This window comes from Daucus carota, chromosome 5 (genome assembly GCF_001625215.2).
Source record: "Daucus carota subsp. sativus chromosome 5, DH1 v3.0, whole genome shotgun sequence".
Classification (NCBI taxonomy): domain Eukaryota; kingdom Viridiplantae; phylum Streptophyta; class Magnoliopsida; order Apiales; family Apiaceae; genus Daucus; species Daucus carota.
In genome coordinates, this window is record NC_030385.2 from 35027385 (window position 1) to 35047105 (window position 19721).

The 19721-nt window shown below is 35.2% G+C and overlaps 2 protein-coding genes across 3 annotated transcripts; one reads left to right on the forward strand and one right to left on the reverse strand.

Moving 5' to 3' along the window:
- Positions 1-289: 289 nt before the first annotated feature.
- LOC108222455 (F-box/kelch-repeat protein SKIP30-like) lies at positions 290-2846 on the reverse strand. Its single transcript, XM_017396373.2, has 2 exons — positions 2742-2846; positions 290-1604 (listed from the first exon to the last, which is right to left on the reverse strand). Exon 2 carries the CDS (start codon positions 1530-1532, stop codon positions 474-476), a length of 1059 nt encoding a protein of 352 aa, XP_017251862.1. The 5' UTR covers positions 1533-1604; positions 2742-2846; the 3' UTR covers positions 290-473.
- Positions 2847-8335: 5489 nt separating this feature from the next.
- Positions 8336-18960, forward strand: LOC108219690 (probable RNA-dependent RNA polymerase 5). 2 transcript variants are annotated; one of them, XM_017393189.2, is made up of 19 exons: positions 8336-8662; positions 9286-9475; positions 9564-9708; positions 10302-10376; positions 11232-11403; positions 11898-12096; positions 12170-12257; positions 12340-12480; positions 14074-14115; positions 14225-14296; positions 14478-14584; positions 15278-15426; positions 15659-15884; positions 16064-16289; positions 16401-16546; positions 16734-16896; positions 17009-17147; positions 18336-18499; positions 18618-18960. In XM_017393189.2, the coding sequence occupies exons 1-19, from the start codon at positions 8638-8640 to the stop codon at positions 18804-18806; spliced, it is 2658 nt and encodes an 885-aa protein (XP_017248678.1). In that variant the 5' UTR covers positions 8336-8637; the 3' UTR covers positions 18807-18960. The 2 variants fall into 2 exon arrangements, with proteins under 2 accessions (XP_017248678.1, XP_017248679.1); XM_017393190.2 differs by having other exon boundaries at positions 14240-14296.
- Positions 18961-19721: the final 761 nt, after the last annotated feature.

Consider the following 19721-nt stretch of genomic DNA (forward strand, 5'->3'; position numbering starts at 1 on the left):
AAAAATTTAACCCGAAAAAGTATATTTTCATAAGAATATTTAAATAATTCTAATTATAAGTAAGAGGTCGAATAGATTATGTTATAAATTAAGTATGCTCGCAAACCCAAGTAGCGACGATTTTGTCTATTTTCATGGCCAAGATAGGAAAGGTAGGCCCGGTATTATTTTCGGGAGAACATTTGAAAGGTTGTAGACTTTTTAGTCAACTAATTTGTCAATTCTTGACAAAACATGATTATTAGCTGAGTTTGGGGCATCAAGCCATCAACACATATAGCCGAGTCACTGATAAATAAGACCACAGTCCTCGAACATATCATATCTCCATAGTTCAAATTTGAGAGAAAGATCATACCTTCGCAGTTCATATCATATCGATCTTCTCGAAAAAAGTTTGCAAAGCTTTTACAGAGTTCCTCGTGGCTCAAAAATAAACATGAAAAACTAGTTCAAACAAACGTCAATGCTAGCTACATTCTCAACGGTGTACAGCCCAAGATAGTTCCTCGACAACGAGTCATTGGTGAGGCATGATGCGATGCCCAGGGCTCCTGCAAACTGGGAGTCAGGACAGTAACATCGGACAGCTCGTATTTCTCAGAATTGAAAATGTCGCCTCTCATTCCAGACCCGCCAATAAGATATATACTATTTCCTAAACTTGTCACTGCAAATCCAGATATTTTGTTATACCCAACTGCTGTAAACTTAGGCTCCTTTTTTTCCCTAACCTGACTCTCGTGGTAAAATTCTTCGTTACACATTACGTAGACATCATTCCCAATTACTGCCCGTGGATAATTTCGCCAAGGACATCTAGATAATGTCCAAACCCGTGTTTCTTTATCCAATACTTGCATTGCTGACAATTGCCTGTGCACCACATGCAGCTTTCGCCTTACAACCACTCCATAGCAAGGGGCATTGTTTGCGTACAGGAGGTCGGGTAATTGAATCCAGACATCTTTTGTAGGATCATACATTTCTACTTGTTTGATTGGCCTCCAATGTAATGTTGCAGTACTGAGACCACCAGCAACAATAATCATTCCATCCAGTACGCCACATGCAAAATTGGCCCGGGCCTTAATCATGGGTTCACACAGTGTCCACCGTCTGGTGACAGGCTCATATGACCATACCTGATTGGTTGCGGGAAAAGTATGATGCCGGCCATAAGCTATATCATCAGGAACATGGACGCCACCCAAAACATACAGCTTTCCTGCAGTCGACACAGCACCAAAGTAGGAAAGATGGCTAAGTTTTGAAGGAAGGACAGGGGCGGTGATCCAAACATTGTTCTGGGCGTCATGAAGCTGCCATATATTATCAGGTTCATGGGAGCACACACACATAAGATCCTCAACAAAATTCACCTCTTGCCGAACTTTCAATAATTTAACACTATTCACAATAGCTCTCCAGGAATGGCAAACAAGCCTCAACTTGGGATGGAGGGACAAGGGAACTCGTGCAAGGATCATGAGAGAGATTTCATCAGGAAAAACTTCAATAAGTGCAGACATAATGACAATTATCTTGTCCTCCCAGTCGTAATATCTAGAACAATTGTGTTATTTTTTGCTACAACCAGTCACCTACAAAAAACACACTAGCAGTTTACCAGGTGACTCAAAGTTAAGAACATGAGTATTAAGCATAACAGTACGTGGAAACGGCAGAAAAGGTATTCTTCAATATTAAAATGGATGCTTGACAACAAATAAATAATATTAAAATAGGCACTGATCTCTAGCAAACATGCCAGAGAGCTATATGCCGAGACTTTAAAATCAACATTAAATTGAGTGTCATCATTTTAGCAAGCAAGGGGATTAGCATTTAGCAGTTTACTAGTAATAAAAAGGAAGGATCTTGTTCATGTTCATCTAACATCCCTACAAAAGGGGGTTAGCCCTCCATCTGTGAGTAAAACAAAGATAACCATCTACAGTGCTACTTTAAGCTTCAAATATACAACCTTTAGGGGTATTCTTCTCTAACGTTAGTAACGCGTAGAAACAATTTAACAATCAATGCAACAAAAAACCATAGTGAAATAATACACAGTGCCACGTAAAAACAATCTAAAAATGCAACAAAACAAACATTGACATAACATCCATTGTATACATAAAATTCTGCAGAACAACCATTTATCATTTTATGGACCGTGTATTAACTCTATACTATAAAACTGGACAATAGGAAACCAGAATTCATGCGACCAAGTGAACTAAAGGAGTTAATCCGAAACTCTTACAGGCAAAGTCTAGATACATGATCACGATACTATAATCATTACCAAATTGTGCCCAAAAAATGTCAACTAACAAAATAAGATCATCAATAAAATACATGATTGCAGTGGTACCGGGGATTAAACAGCCTCTGTGAATATGATCTCATATGTAAGTGAAAATCAAATTACGCAACATACAATCTCTACTACAAACTGCTGGATCAACTATATTCCATTACTATCAAAGTTTAAGCTATGATGTTCATTAAAAGAACAACTCTACTTGACAATAATAAATTCACTAAAACAGCGGTTTGAATATTTATATGGCTCATCACAGAAAAATAGAGTAAAAATATTTAATTAGAAGTGCTTGCACATGCAAGAAAGCACGAGAACTTTCCAGCAATCGATCTGCCACTCGACACGAAAAGTAACAAAAACCGAAAAAATCAATGGTGAAGAAGAGAAAAGAGCTTGGTCCAGAATTTACCTGAGCAAGGAAAAGGGCAAGTTTCTGCTAGGTTTTTCCCGAAATTTTCGTATCAAAATGGATTCTAGGCCGGTGGATCTTAAGTCATACTAAATTATGGTTTTGGTTTGGTCACCAAAACTATATATAAAGAACGTAATTTACGTTTAACAATCTCATTAGGATTCCCAATGATGGTGGTCGATATATAAATATTTTAATTCATAAAATATTTTATTGAACAAAAAATATCTACATGCACAACGAACTATATTTTGTATTTTTTTTTTTTTGACAAAATCCGTACTTGCATTAAATCAAATCAAAAGTGATTACATCCGATAAGAAGTTGGGAACAACCTCCTCCCATTCCTGTAAGCCTGACATAGAACGAGACACTCTTGCTAGCAAATGAGCGACTTCATTCGCAGACCTATGCACAAAACGCACTAGCACACTCTCAAAGTGCTTAACTAAATCAACACAATCATTGACGATAGAATGGAAATAAGACCTTCCTGGAGTACCATTATATGCATCTGCCAATAGCTTGGAGTCCGTCTCAATAACACAACGTGCAAAACCGAAACTTTTTACCCATGATAATACTTCCTTGAGACTTAAAGCCTCTGCCTCCCTGGGAGTCCATGTTCCTGACATTTGTTTACACATTGCTCTTAGAAAACTCCCGTGTTCATCCCGAATTACGCCTCCAACTCCGATAGTTTTTGTATCTCCAAAAATTGCCGCATCAACATTTATTTTCACCCAGCTCTGCATTGGAACCTGCCATCTTCTTGTACTTCCGTTTATTGTTGCTGAGGCTCTGGTGCATGCCATTTGAGCTGCCTTCCAGTCCGTCAATAAGTTCACTGCTGCACTTGTCGTACCAAAAACAGATGTCTCAACTCGGTTCCACACCCACTGGTTTTTTTCATAACTTTGCTTCGGGAAGGAAGAAAAATAATCGGATCTCTAGATTGAAAAATAAACAGGGGGAATGGGTGGATAGTGTGCAGGGTATACAGGAAATAATTACCGACTATTTCTCAGAGGTATTTAAATCTTCATCGCCAGGAGGAATGCTTTCAGAAAATGAGAAAGTGAAGTGTGTTACAGAAGAGCAGAATGAACAACTTATGGCGCCTATTGAGACTGATGAAGTAAAAGAAGCTGTTTTTTCAATGCACCCTGAAAAGGCACCCGGATGTGACGGACTTAATCCGTGTTTTTATCAGACCTATTGGAGTGTGGTCGAGAAGGATGTGGTGGGTTTCTGTCAAACATTTTTACTTACAGGAGAGTTGCAAATGGAGCTCAATCGTACTGTTGTCTGTTTAATTCCAAAAGTAAAACAACCACAACAAATGAGTGAGCTACGCCCTATATATTTGTGTAATGTCTTATTCAGAATTCTGTCAAAGGTGCTTGCAAACCGACTAAAGAAGTGTTTACCAATGTTAATATCTGTTAACCAAAGTGCTTTTATAGAAGGGCGGCTATTAACTGATAATGCTTTGATAGCATTTGAAATAAATCATTACATTAAACGGAAAACTCAAGGGGGGAATGGTGTGGCTGGATTGAAGATAGATGTGTCGAAGGCCTACGACAAGCTAGAGTGGAGCTTTATCGAAGGTATGTTGAGAAAATTCAGATTTCATGACGTATGGATTGAGCGAATCATGACATGCATTAAGACGGTTACATATAGTTTTGTGCAACAGGGACTGGTTTTTGGTGAAGTTAAACCGCAAAAAGGGATTAGGCAAGGGGACCCTATATCCCCATACCTATACATTCTTTGTGCGGAGGGTCTGAGCTCAATAATTAAAAGGCAAGAAGACATTGGTTTGCTCCATGGATGCAGAATTGCTAGAAGGGCACCATCAGTTTCACATTTATTATTTGCCGATAACTGCTATTTTTTCTTCAAAGCAGCTGAAACTGAAGCGAGAGTGATGAAGGGGATTATACAGCGCTATGAAGAATTATCTGGACAAGCAGTAAATTTTAACAAGTCTTTGATCACTTTCAGTCCGAACACATCTGCAGAAAATCGCGAGCTGATTTGTGGAGTTCTTGAGGTTCGAGAAAGTGTGACTCCAGGTAAATACTTAGGAATACCAATGACAATAGGGAGAAAGAGAAATGAGGTGTTCAATTTTATAACTGATAGAGTGAGACAGAAATTGAAGGGATGGCAAACTAAGACAATTTCTAAGGCGAGCAAATGTACACTTCTGAAAACTGCAGCACAGGTAGTCCCAAATTTTTGGATGAATCTGATGATTATTCCTAATGAAATCTGTAATACAATTCAACGCCAAATGAATGGCTTCTGGTGGGGTAGTGGAGCTGATGGTAAAGGAGTTCGATGGATGGCTTGGGATAAGCTTTGCACTATCAAAGAAGCAGGAGGATTGGGTTTCAAAAGTTTACAACAATTCAACGTCGCAATGTTGGCTAAGCAAGGTTGGAGGCTGGTAAATGAAGAAAACCCCCTGGTTACAAGCATTATGAAGGCCAGATATTTCCCAAATACTGACTTTTTAGGTGCCAAGTTGGGCGAGAATCCCAGTTACATGTGGCGAAGTATTATTGCAGCGCAAGAGGTGGTGAAACAAGGCTGTAGACGTTGTATTGGCACAGGAATGGACACGTTTGTTTGGCAAATACCTTGGTTACCTTGTGTTGAAGATGGGTTTATTTCAACAAGCATCCCCAATGATTTTCCAAATATAAAGGTGTGCGACTTAGTGAATGCTCGAGACAACAGCTGGGATGAAAATATTCTGAATAATTTGTTCAATGAAAGAGATATTCGCTTGATCAAACAAATACCTCTAGCATCAACAGATAGACGGGATACATGGATGTGGCTATTTGATACAAAAGGTGAGTTCACTGTTAAGAGTTGTTATAGGCAGCTGGTTGGAGAATGTAGTACTCCTGATGCAACATTTTGGAAAAAACTATGGCATTTGGAGTTACCTGGAAAGGTTCGATTCTTCGTATGGAGGACTTGCAGAAAGTGCTTACCTACGGCTATGGCGTTGTTTGAAAAACGAGTGGATATTGATAGGAGATGTTCTTGGTGTCGGGTGGAGCAGGAAGATGCGAAGCACGCCCTCTTTGATTGTTCTTTTGCACGCAATGTATGGACAGCAGCAGGCCTGGCAAACTGGGTTCAAACATTACAAGGAGAGTCGATTATGGAGCACTTTAAAAGATTGTTTGCAACTGGCACGAAAGAACAATGTGCTTCATTGGCGCTGTTCTGCTGGAGCATATGGAACTATATTTTGTATTTAGTTTGGTTTGTATAGTATTTGTTTAAAATGTGATTATTTTATATTTATTTCAAAATTTGAAATATATATGATTAACTGAAAATTATTTTTGAAAGATAATGTGTTTTTTAAAAATATATTCCCATATATATTTTTTGTAAGATAATTTAAAGAAAATGTCACTCGTGAAATATATATATCCAAAATTAATTTTCCTCGATCTTTATAGTTGAATCCAAATTTCATAAAAACTATATTTAACTTCACTTTTAGATAAAGAATATTTTCATAAAATATGTCCTTCCCATCAAAAATTTCCTCGAGTATGGTTGAAAAGTGGATGAATATTTTATAATATGCTATTATATTTATATCTTGTTAAAATAATGATTGGTAATTATAACTCCACGTTTTGACTAAATATAATAATTTGTAGGATCAAAGAGAGCGTTGGCCAATAAAACATCAACTAGAAATATATATATTAAATATTATAATATTTTTTAAAATATATCTAGTAGTAAATAAAATAATATACAGGCTATAAAAAACATTATTTTGGATTGACTTTTAAAAATTTGTGATATATTGTATTCATCAACTAGTTGATGGATCAATAATAATTTTGAATTAAGATACGCAGGATTCACGTGAATCGTGATCGTAGAGTAAAGAAACTGGATTACTGGATCTGTCAAAAAAAAAAATTGGATTACTGGATGATAAACTCCGCTGAGATACGCATTACGCAGCACTGAACAGAAAAACATGAAACACATGTCTATAATCGCTCATTATTTTATTGGTAAAGGAAAAAAGTACAGTAACAAATATAAAATCATATACTGAGCAAAGCTTATTGGAGAAGTCTGACTAGGGGCTTTGGAACGATGAGATCCCGGAGACGTAATGTAAACGTGGCACACCATATGGTGGAGAGGGAGAGGAGCACTAGTGTCTTAGTTCAAGTCTCAAATATAATATAAAATATTATGTCCTAGCAATTTAGGACATGTTTTACTAACTTGAACTCCAATAATGTCCCTATTCTCACAATATGTCTAATATTTTATTATTAAAGACACTCTTTCTTTATTAATGCATAGAGGAAAGTTCGATGGAGACCACAATTTCATCGGAGATCATGTATGTTCTGCAATCAAAACATTATAAAATACATTATTTTGTAAAATATGCTCAACAAATATCATGTATTCATTAAAATTGTTGAAGATCATCTACATTTAATAAGTGGATAATGTATATTCTGCAAGTTGAACAAATGTTCTGCAAACTAAACATATTTCATAAAACAAAACATTTTGTAATGTTCACATGTAAATCTTATATAAACTTATATGATATTCAAGATTTTTAATGAAATAATGATTTCGTAGAATATGATTTGCAAAATTATACGTTTTGCAATGTTTTTATGAAATATTTTATTTGCAGAACATAGGTGGTCTCCAGGTCTTCAGGAAAATGTGGTCTCCATTGAACTTGACTCTTAAAGCATAATATAAAAGTAGAGAGAGAAAGAGAGTGGTGATGAAAATTTATAATAAAATATAGAATAGGGCAAGGAGAGATGTGCCTTAAATATAGGGCTTGAGTAGGTTGTCCTAGTGATATAATATAAGGCATCACTAGGACATTGTTGGATCATGTTTTTTCATCAATTGCCCTAAATTATAACTTAGGACATGATATAGGGCATCTTTTGGACTTGCTCTTGCTCCCCTGCTTGTGTCTGTTTTGTATGAGCATAAGCTGGCTTTTGTTTCTCTTGACCCGTTTGTGTAAATAAGTATGTGTAAATAAGTAAAAGCACTTTTAAGAAGTTAAGAAATTAGCTTCTCCTTCACAGCTTCTATTTTTTTCCAAACACTTTATTAACTTATATATTTCTCATTCCTACCCTACTTCTTTAGTTTAGCAAGGAATCACTTTTTTTAAGTTAACCCAAACCGCCCCAATATACTAACTTATAATTATAAGTCAGTTTTTATTAATTTTATTTTTACGCCAACTTCTAATCATCTCAAAAACAAAAATTTCTAGGCTTGAAATTAGAAAAAAATTTAAACCCGACTTTAAGCTAAAACAACAGGCGCATTCTGACTCCTATAAAATATAGTTTTAAATTATTTTTTCTAAAAAGAATCCTAAAAAAAATTGATATTTAAATCTTTATTCAAAAAAAATATATTCAAAAACGTTATTAAAATATATTTTTATATATTTTATAGGAGTCTCGCGCAAACCTAAACTCCCTGATGGGACCCGTGGTTATAAATCCCACGCATCGCCCCACATTAAACCCCACAAACACTTTCCCCCCTCACAAAAACTTCAACCCAACTCAAAAAAATCCGGTGCATATATACTCGTGGCATCGTCTTCTTATACAAATTTCTGTCATATTCTTCATAAATCAATCCCTTCTTTTTCACTTGTTTTTTTTCCGGTCAACTAACCCCCTCCGACAAAACTTGATTCGAATACTATACATTCATATCCCTCCTGTTGGACAACATTCGAATCAGAGGTTTGTGGTAATAGTAGTAACTAGCAAGGGAAGTAGCATTAGAATCAGAGCTTTCTTTGCCTGTTTTCTACCTATGTCTTCTAGAAAACGCCGCTTAGGTATGCAAGCTTCATGCTCCAATTTTATACCCTATTTTCTCGATTATCTAGTTTGGAACATATATAATAAGTCATGATTAAAGAATCAATTAATGAATCAATGTAACTGAGTCATAATCGAATAATCATTGTCTATCCGGAGATTCCAAATCATTCTCATTCATATCAACAATTATGAGGGGTCATCATACTTGTGCTTAAATCACTATCAGATCTTTGTATAATTAGGAATTTGGTTTACGTTTCTTGATCATTAGTAATTAGTTGATTATGTTGTTATTTATTACCAAGGAATCTGTCCAGTACACATACCTTACTTGGACCGTGCTCTCTATCGGGACATTTTGGTTCTCGGGTTACCTTTGTAGTATAGAGTGCATCAACCAATCTTTATGAGCTTCTTGTATTACTAGATGTTGCTGAATCTTGTTTTGCTAATTTTCTTTGTTTTACACAAATTAGTAAAGTAATTATGAGGATCAGAATGTATTTTTTAATGGATGCTGTCTAATTAGAATCATACAGCTAAAATCTTTATGTGCTAAGGATGTTCATTGGAAAAGGAAGTATACAGCTAAAATCTTTATGTGCTATATTCTTAACATGTTTTCGTGTGGCAATAGATAATACTTCATTGGTGTTGGAGCCTCGGAAACACACAGTCACTTCTACTCGGGTGGATATAGCAATTCCTAGAGCAAAAGATAGAAGGGTTAGACCTTGTTTTCTTTCGAAGAAAGCTAAAAGGTTATTGCTGCATCTTAGTGAACTCGAGTTTAGGAAAGCTTTCTTACTCTTCAGTTACATAGGGAGGTTAGTTTATCACTCATTCTGGTGGTAGATCTTTCTTTTTTCCTTATATGATTTATTTTTGAAACATGTGGGAAAACTTATTCTACAGGAATAATATTGTAGACATTATGTCTTTCGAGGACGCTGTTGAACTTGTAAGTTTAACTGATCTGCCTATGGAAACGTTTGAAGAATACCTTTGGAGTAAGTATGGTCGGCGCTATCTCGGAGAGGAGTCACTAGACAGGATAAATGTTCTTCTCTCGTCTCTGTCTCTGTATTCATGAGAAGTTGCTACACCATAATTTAGTTTTAATAATAGTTAATTATTCGTCTAACGAAAATTCGTCTATTAGATGTTTTGAACAATTGTAATCGTATATTGATGGGCGTGTTATAGTTAAACCTGGTAAGTAGCTTAATTGTAATTAGGTCTTTAGCAATCCTGCAATATGTCCAATTATCACACTAAGATTGAGTGACTGAGCAACTGCCAACTAGCGAAACTAATAAAGTGATAGCTCTGTGGTCTTTGCATATCTCTGTGATCTCCAGATGCCTAATTGCAGTGGGCATACAGCCCTTTGTCTCTAATGAAATTATAAATAGAACTTTTATCCCCAGTGGTCAACATGAAACTTCTAATATTTTTTCTACTTGTTCTGATATTATCTTTTCCGTAAACATGAAAGTGTACTTTTTTACTTCCTTTAATAATTTTTCTGTCATAAATAACCTCAACAACAATGAGGGCTGTTGCGGACTTCCTTATCGTAATTTACTAATCTTACCTTGTGAAAAAGATCACGATGGAATTCTTACAATCCTGTTTCAACTTGTCTTGCAGCATCATGATTGGGACTCTAGGAGAACAAATTTATTTTACTGTTATGTTTACCAGGATGGAACTTACAGTTTTAAGGTACATATCTGCGAGTCATAATCAGTTTTTACTGGATTGCATTTATTTATACAATTGTCATATTACTCGTACTATTCTGTTGCATGTACCCTGTCACCCTTCCTTTTCCTCCTGTGTTACTCGGACTCTTCGATTTTGGCCTTGTACCCGTGTTGTCCGGTCATGACATGGGTGTGGGTACGGCATCTGAGTTGGATCTTTCATATCGTAACCGGATACATCATCTTGTAACAACCTAAGGCCTTGCAACAACTTGTTAGTAAAGAGCAAGGTCCATATATGACTTTTCTATGTTAACCTTTGACTTTATGACACAGATATGACACATTAACGTGTATAAGTTTTATTGGTAGAAACCACTAGTCACACATGCACTTTAAGATGTAAAATGGATTAAGAACATATAAATTTTCCCTTCTATTAAGCTTATATGCCAAGTCCCCGAACTCGTGTCCGATTTTGGATTCACATCAATTTTCAAAAAACTAAGGATACGACACTTGGATCCGCACCCGTCTCGGACAGCCATACCCAAGTCCGGGTAACTTAGTTTGCCCCTCATGAAAGGGAGAGGAAGAGGGGGGAGAGGGTTGGTGCTCAAACTAAACCTCAATTCGACTAGGTTGCCTTTTATCTGAATTTGTACTTAGTGAGAATCACCAAGTAGATTAATTTTTTTAATTTGTAGACAATGCTTGTGATTGGATATAGGATTTCAATAGAGTACTTAGTCTGCTAGTTGTATTATATTGTGGAAGAACATGGTACAAGCATAATACAAAGTTGTTTGCCTTTAAACCATCTTATCATTATGTTATTCCTTAATTATGATGCCCTTTTGTGTGTATCATGCAGGGTCCATATCTGGACACAACAAGAACTCACTTACAGAGAGCATTGGGAGATGAAAATATATTGATTGTGAGATTTCATGACTGTGATATTAGCATCAGTGACTACGATGCAATGTGTACGAAGATTGCTGAAGAAGGAATTCTTGTTGGATGGAGGCTTTATCGACACTTTGGTGATATCCTTGTCAAGCTTTGAATTGTCTATAAGAATCTTTGTCTTCTTTAGTTGTTTGCTCTGGCTTTCTAATGTGCTTTTAATAAATATTATGGTTTAAATATCGTAAGACTTTTTGCAAAATAAAAAATTGTAAGACTAATAAGTCTCTTGTAGTTCTTGTTGTCGAGAAGAAGCGTGCTTAAAAAATTATGTTTCACTTGCAACTAAACTTATTTACTTGTTTTTCTCGTATGTGCCAAATGTGGAGAAGGAGTCTCAGGGATGAATAGAACATGTTTTACTTTTCTTTGTTGTCAGATTATCCATTCCGTTTTATACTCAAGAGTTCAGTCAGACGTGTTCTATACAACTCTAGGTTTCATTGTGTATCATACTCTCAGTAGAGGAACTTCTTGATGACTTAAATAATTGATAATAATAATTGACTTTTTTTGGCTTTAATGTGAAAAGTAGACTGTACGTGCATCTCAATATAATTATATTGATCAGGTTTTAAAGATGGGGGCAGAGAGGAAAAGAGGAAAAATCCTTCTTTATCTTCAGTGAAGTTCTATTTTGTTTGGACAGAATCTATTGTTCCCTCTTATACGAATGAAGCCTATATACTCGAAAATAGAACCATTCAAGAGGCTAGGAGTCTTTTTATGCATATACATATGACGCCTAGTATGGCCAAATATGCCTCGAGGTTGGTATTTTGACTAGTGAACATTATTTATCTTGTGAATCATACCATTTTTGTGACAGGTTGGAAATTACAGGTTTTCACTGATTTTGTCGAAGACTATAAAGCTTCAAGTGGATCTTGATTCAGTGCTTATCGAAGTGATTGAAGACATCCCTTGCTGTGTATGCTCCTTCTACTTCGTATAACCAGTAATCAGATTTTACAACTGTTTTTTGGCTTATTGTTACTGTGTCTGAGTTGCAGGATCAAAATGGCTGTCATGTTTACGAAGATGGAGAACGTCTAATCCACACCGATGGAACTGGTTATATAGCAGAAGATTTGGCAATGAAATGTCCTAAAGATATTTTCAAAGCTAAATATATGAAGGATCAACAATTCGAAGTTAGATTTTTGACCAATTTTCTTTTTGCAGAAATCTAACATCTATTAATAGTTTTTTGCTTAAGAGTCTGAGACTAATAAATATTATTGACCATCATTAGTAAATTTCTTTATATGTGCGTATATAGGGTATATTATATATATTATTATTTATTGTCAGATTAGAGTGTTAGGTTAATGACTGTCCTTTTCTAGCATTGAACAGCCACGTGTTCTTCTTTTAAATTCCAACCCTGGTTGTATCAAAGTAGAATCCTCGTCCCAGTTTCTACCATGTTAAAAAAATTATTAGGGGTAAATGCTTTGACGAGTATTTGAAAGACAGGAAAACTTTATCCTATAAATTAATTGGATGTTGGCATTAATATCGACATGATTAGACTGACAATTGTTACCGGAACATATAGTAGGTTATACTGAATCAAAATCTGTTCATCCCTTCAAATACTCAATTTCAAACCAGTTTCAATTGCAGCTTATTGCTGAGAAGTACTCGAAAGTAGAAGGGTATATATAGTGATCCAGCCATGTGATTACCTATCTTGACTGCTCGACCCACCTGATGCTTAAATACCGGGGCTCCTCAATTTTAACTTTGTTACTGGATGCTCAGACATGTTTCTGGAGTGTGTGCCCTTGACACTTTAATTCAGGCCAAATACATATATTGTTAAGTCAGACACATGTCCATGCTGGACATTTCCAAAGAGTCCTGGTAAAAAGCTTGAGTAATGATAGCATTGACCTGCCTAGTGTGTAGGAGAAATTGCTTTTTGCATTTTCTTCTGCCAGCAGTCGAGTTGGCGGAGGTAGCGTAAGTCTTGTGTGTGGCGGTAGTTGATTTCCACGTGCTCATTATTCTAACCTTGACACTTGTTGGCTCTGTGTGTGGGGGATCCACCGTGTCTCTAAGCCATTGGGTTGGATGATGTGGCATGGCTGAGATGGTAGGTTATGCACAGGGCATGGATGGTGCTGCTATGTGCTTCTATAAGTATTGAGCCTGATTGGTACTATCCTGTCATAATACTATGAGTAAATTATAATCATTTTGTTCGTTCATTTGAGGGAGACTATATGTAACACCTATACTATGAGAACTTAGAGAATAAGTTTGGGAATACAGAAATTATTTTAAGTGTCGATTAAAGGAGCAAGGAGATATAATCTATCTCAAGCATTACTACTGGAAACAAATATAGCACTTGGTATCTCTGATTGTGCAGGGTTAAGTAAGGAAAGCCGCTAGTTATATCTTTTAAAGTTAAATGTAAATAATATGGTTCCTTTTAGAGTTCTAGGACATTTATTAGAAGTCCAGGTTAAGCAACAAGTTCACTGTGACTTGAAATTTCACACCATGTGAGAATCTTTCTTTGTTTTTTTTTTGCTCTCTAGTATGTTGTTAAATTCTTTATAACGTTATACTTATTGCATTTTCTACTACAGCATTTTTTATTAAAAATTCTTCCATGATGTTTTCTGACATTTGTACTTGAACAACAATTCTTTGCTTATGTGCTAGTTCTGACTTTTTTCTTTATGATTTTTATCATCATTACATTTATCTATCATGTCATGTTGGTGGAGAAGATTAAGAAAAGTGCTCAGAGCAAGTATCATGTTCGAGAACCGGTAAATCTTCAGAAATCCTACTTTCTGCATAGCTAGCAATAATCAATTAGCTGACAAGCTTTGGCTATTATTGGTAATTGTATTTCATAGTTTATTTGAATGATTGTAGCCTTTGTTGATCCAGTGCCGCTTATTTAAAAATGGCCTAGCAGTCAAGGGAACTCTTCTTGTCAACAAAAAGGTGCAACATCTCTTTTAAGTGTTAAAGAAAAAAATTTCTTTGAATTATTCACAGGAAAAACTAGATTCTGTCATATATCTTATTTTAGGAATTATAATTTTGTTTATGAATGCCTCTTTTGATTGATTACTATAAGAATTGTTGCTTGAAGATTTGTTTGTTTGTCCATTTTTGTTCAAAGCTCAGAAGTGGAACAATACAAATTAGACGATCAATGATTAAGGTTGAGGCTGATTCCACACTTCCAACTGAAAAGTGTTTTAACTCGTTGGAAGTAGTTGCAGTAAGGTATCTTTCTTTGGATATACTTCATATGATTCAAATGTTTTATTTGCTTTCACTATTAATGTCTATTATTAAGTAATTGATTGGTTGAAACAGAATGACTAATAAACTCTCAGCATTAGATAACTCATAATGCCCTCAGCAAGCTTAAATTTGGTGGTAGATTTTCTAACCGTTTTTGTGTTAATAAGAAAAAAGAATTTTGGTCTTAATCAACATATGGTGCTAATGCGAAATGTCAGGGTAAATGGGTAATATACTTTAAATTAAGCAACATACTTTGGGATGATTGGTTCCAAATGCAAAAAGCAAGGGGAGTTTGTGTAGTCTTGAACTTCGATAGTACTGAACTTGTATCTGAAAGAGTATACAATTGTAATTTACTTGAAATTTCCTGTCTGCTTTTGCAGTGTCAAGTCTGATCACGAAAATATGAAAAACACGTGCTAGGAGAAAAATTGTACGTGATGAAAAACTTATATTCTTGAATAATTTCACTATGGAAGATGTGGGACATCTCTTTGAATAGTATCGTAGCTGAGATTCAATTTTCACTTAGCTTGAAGATGAACTTTAGGTGGTATTACTTGATCATAGTACATGAATTTCTACACAAATTAATGTAAGATTATTAAAATTAGATGCATGTATTATACACATATAATTTATATTTGACAGGTGTGTTTATTTTTTCAGTCATAAACCTAAGAGATGTACTCTGTCGAAGAATTTAATTGCACTCCTAAGCTTCGGTGGTGTTCCAGAAGATTTCTTTCTTAATTTATTGCAGAAAGCACTTGAAGAAACTCGGATCATATTATTGGAAAGGAGCTCAGCTCTTAAATGTACCTTTTTCAATTCTATATCCCTGTTGAAAAACTGCAGTGCTTCTTATTTGCTTTTTTCGGTCCTTTCGGAAATTGTGCTGGTCTATGTTATATACTAATGTTTCTTAAATCTAAAGAAACTAAAACTAGTCTCTTTACTTGTTATTCCCATATTTTTATATTCTGGGTAATATTCACTACTATATACTCTTTTTGAGGTTATCTTAGTTTCTACTGTTTCTACCTGCAGTTCTGATGAAGTTGAAAGATAGAGATAATGTAGGTTTGATGAGAAGAATGCTTGTGTCTGGGATTGCCCTTGATGAACCATGTCTTCAACATTGTTTAACTCATCTGGCGAGTGAAGAGAACAAGAGACTCCAGCGTGGAAAGCTTCCAATTAGTGAGAGCTATTATTTGATGGGCACAGCTGATCCAACTGGATTGCTAGAGAACGATCAAGTTTGTGTCATTTTGTAAGTGTACTTTTCCATACTATCATGATTCATAAAATTGATTTATGTGTCCTCAATGAAACACTCCCTGGACTAGTGTTTAGCTTGATGATTCATTGATGATAGCTGCCAGTTTTAACTGAGAAATAGATATATGAAGTGCACACTAAGCTTTTGTTTCCTCTTATATTATTATACAGAGGAGACGGTCAAGTTACTGGTGATGTGTTGGTTTACCGTAATCCAGGTCTGCACTTTGGGGATATACATGTTCTAAAAGCTACATATCTAGAGTCCATTGCAGATTTTGTTGGAAATGCCAAATATGCTATATTTTTCTCTGCCAAAGGCCTGAGACCAATGGCAAAAGAAATTGGCGATGGTGATCTGGATGGAGATATGTACTGGGTCTCTAAAAACCCCAAGGTTATAAATAAAATTTCTGTTAGATTTTCTGTCAAGTATCATATGGGTTGGTTATCATTCCCTGATATTTTGTATTTAACATATTATAGATTAACATACGGGATCTTTTAGTTGTTAGGTTATTTTCGATCACATCCACCATGGAAACGTACCTTTCCAGCGGGGCCTCATGTATTACACAGCAAGGTTATTGAGTTTTCTTCTGAGCAACTGGAGCAGGCACTAATGCAACAGTACTTAATCATAAGGAGACAGAGGTATGCAGTTGCACCTTTCAGATGAATCATATCCAGATAAACCACAGTCCCCTTCTCCCTAAAGCGAGACTTTCTTTTGATGTCAGGGACTTAGGGTAGAATATCTCATGTCCTTTAAACCATGAGCACACTATGCATATGAAATTATGATTATTAATCAGAAAGCTTAGCTTCTACTCTTTTCCAGCAACAATATTGCCGCGGCGGCTGATAGCTGGCTGGCTTATATGGATCGACTTCTGATATTGGGAGATAATAATCCTTCTGAGACAGAGCATATGAAGAAAACAATGCTTCACTTGATTGAGATATACTACAATGCCCTAGATGCAGCTAAGAGTGGGAAAAAGGTTTGTATTGGTGTTGTATAATGTTTTATGCAATGCACTCTGGTTGTAGATATGTTACTTCTATTGTGACCAGTTATGATCCCTTTTATATCTGCTTGGTCTATTAATATAGGTGGATTTTCCAAATGAATTGAAGGCTGAATTGTATCCCCATCACATGGAGAGGACCAACATATATGCTTCTACTTCTGTTTTAGGACTAATCTATGATGCAGTGCAGAGGAGACAAACTCAATCAGTGTCGGTGGAAGGTTTGTTCCACATTTTTTGTAATGTAGATCTATTTGCCAAATATACCACACTAGTATCTCAAGTACATATGCACCAGTGGACTATACATCATAAGCGCATAATAAGTTTTGACTCATCCAGCACAGATTTAATCAATACATCCTGCATCTTAGAGCAAGTCAAATGCTTGATGCAAATTGGCTATAGCCATTGCCATAATATGACACAGCTATAGCCATTGCCATAATATGACACCATAAAGTGATTTTGGACTTTTGGTGCTATTCTCTGATGCTAATTGCATTTTGCAACCAAATATTTCCTAATTTAACTAATTTTTGTATATGCCTTGCAACTTTTATTTAAAGTACATCAACTTGTATTTCATTCGTGGTTGATTATGACATGGCTAGACACATATATGCATCCTTGGTTGCAAATTCAGAACAAACTATGCATATTTGCATCCAATTCTGCAACTCCGTTAGAGCAAGTCCAATGCTTGATGCAAAATAACTATAGCCATTGCTATAATATGGCATCAAAAAGTGCTTCTTGGTGCCAAAATAAAACTCACTCCAATGCTAGATGCATAAACTAGTTCCAAATTTAACAATCTTTTTAGCTTCCACTCCAATTCTGGATGCCTTGATTGTTCCCTCCAATTCTAGTTGAATACTTGGTGCCAAATTTGCATCCTAGGATGCATTTATGCATCTTTGCCGCCTCACCATTTAACTAGAATTGGAGGGAAACAATTAATGCATCTAGCATTTAGCATTGGAGTGAAAGTTAAAAAGTTAATTAAAAGTTAAATTTGGAACTAGTTTATGCATCTATAGCATTGGAGTGCAAGTTTTATTTTGGGACCAAATAGCACTTTCTAATGCCATATTATAGCAATGGCTATAGCTATTTTGCATCGAGCATTGGACTTACTCTTATGCATATTAGCATCCAAATTTACAACCCCTTTGGAGTTGAATTTTTTTGCATCTGGTGCCAAATTATGGCAATACACTTTTGCACTTGCTCTTAGAGTTGATTTTTTTTTTTTTTTGCATCTGGTTTCAAATTAGACAATAAAACCAAGTTTAGCATTGCATTGGACTTGCTCTTAGTAGTCATGGCAAATCATACTGACATCCATAAGGAAGTCTATTATACCTGACAATACTTTTCTGTTATTGTTTGTTATTAAATTCTAGATACATGGGAACGACGGAACTTCAAGGAAGCTAAAGTTCCTCATGAATGCCTGAAGTTGTGGAGAGAGAGATACAAAAAGTACAAAGAAGAATTGTACTACGCCGTGAAGTCTGATGAATTCCAAAGTGTATCCGTCGATAATATTATACTGAAATATAAGCAGGTAAATCTATATCTGTTTTTTAAGTATCTTGGTAGTTGATATCCCAGAGTGTCTAGTACTCTAGTAGACAACACTTGCCCAGCAGCACAACCAATCTCAGCTAGTATCATGTTTCTAGATGTTGTATGGTGCCGAAGAATTGGATCACAGTAAGCGAGAGATGAACGATATCTACAATGATGCTCTTGCTATTCATAATGTCGTTTATGACTACGCGAAGAGTGTACGAGATGCTGGGAAATGCTTATTTGCCTGGCAAGTTGCAGGGGACGCCTTGTGCAAGTTTTATGGAATGAAAGAAAAGTAAGAATCAGGGTCTGTGCTCCTTCTGTTCCGCATAGATGCTGGATAAGCCGCGGTTTAGTATCCTCTTCGATGTAAATATAATAACGTTAATGTTGTAATGTATGATGAGCCTGTTAATGTTGTAATGTATGAGCCAGTTTGTCCTATAAGTAAAATGTTTGTTTGTGTAATAAGTTAGAAACTAACTTAAAGTTTGAAATAAGTCAAAAACTAAATGTCATAAATTAGTTTGATGTACTGTAACTTAATTTTAAATATTTTTTTGATAAAAGTTATCTATAGGTTATAAGTTACATATAAATTACTTCTTTTTCTATTGTTACATTTTTAACAATCTATAAATCATTGATAAGTCAAAATTATCCAAATAAACATTTTAAACTTTTAATTTATTATATTGAATTATATTAAGTCCTAAGTCATAATTTTAAGATGAGCTAAACATAGGCTCTCTGTCTTGTGTTCTGTCTGTAAATTGTTAACTGGAGTGTATTAAGTTTTTGCCTTTGACAAAATGTTTCATCAGTCCTCCAAATTGGAGTGATGGCATCTGCTGTAAAACGGGTTAAATAGCTAATTCATCACTAATTTGGTTGAAAATTTGCAACTGAGTCATGTTGCTGAAAAAATTTTCAAACGCATCATCAAGTAATTAAAAACTTTCAAAATCATTATTCTCCGTTAGTTCTGTTAAGTAATTAACGGAAAGTTCAAAAAAAAAATTAAAAAAAAACCAAAAAAATCAAAAAAATTGGGAAAAAATCGTGAAAAATTTTGAAAAAATTCAATAAAATCTGATTATTTTTTTTTGAAAAATGTGAATAAAATAAAATAAAATCAAAAAATTAAAAAAATGGAAAACGAAAAGTTTTAAACCTTTTTTTTATTCTTTTCAATTTTTCTAAAATCCGAAAAA

Excerpts from the sequence above, each read along its gene's own strand:
- LOC108219690 (XM_017393189.2), top strand. The coding sequence starts at position 8,638 with ATGTCTTCTAGAAAACGCCGCTTAG. Across the intron at positions 14,297-14,477 it reads CTCTTCTTGTCAACAAAAAG|CTCAGAAGTGGAACAATACA; the intron begins GTGCAACATCTC and ends TTTTGTTCAAAG. Across the intron at positions 16,547-16,733 it reads TTAATCATAAGGAGACAGAG|CAACAATATTGCCGCGGCGG; the intron begins GTATGCAGTTGC and ends ACTCTTTTCCAG.
- LOC108222455 (XM_017396373.2), bottom strand. The coding sequence starts at position 1,532 with ATGTCTGCACTTATTGAAGTTTTTCCTGATGAAATCTCTCTCATGATC.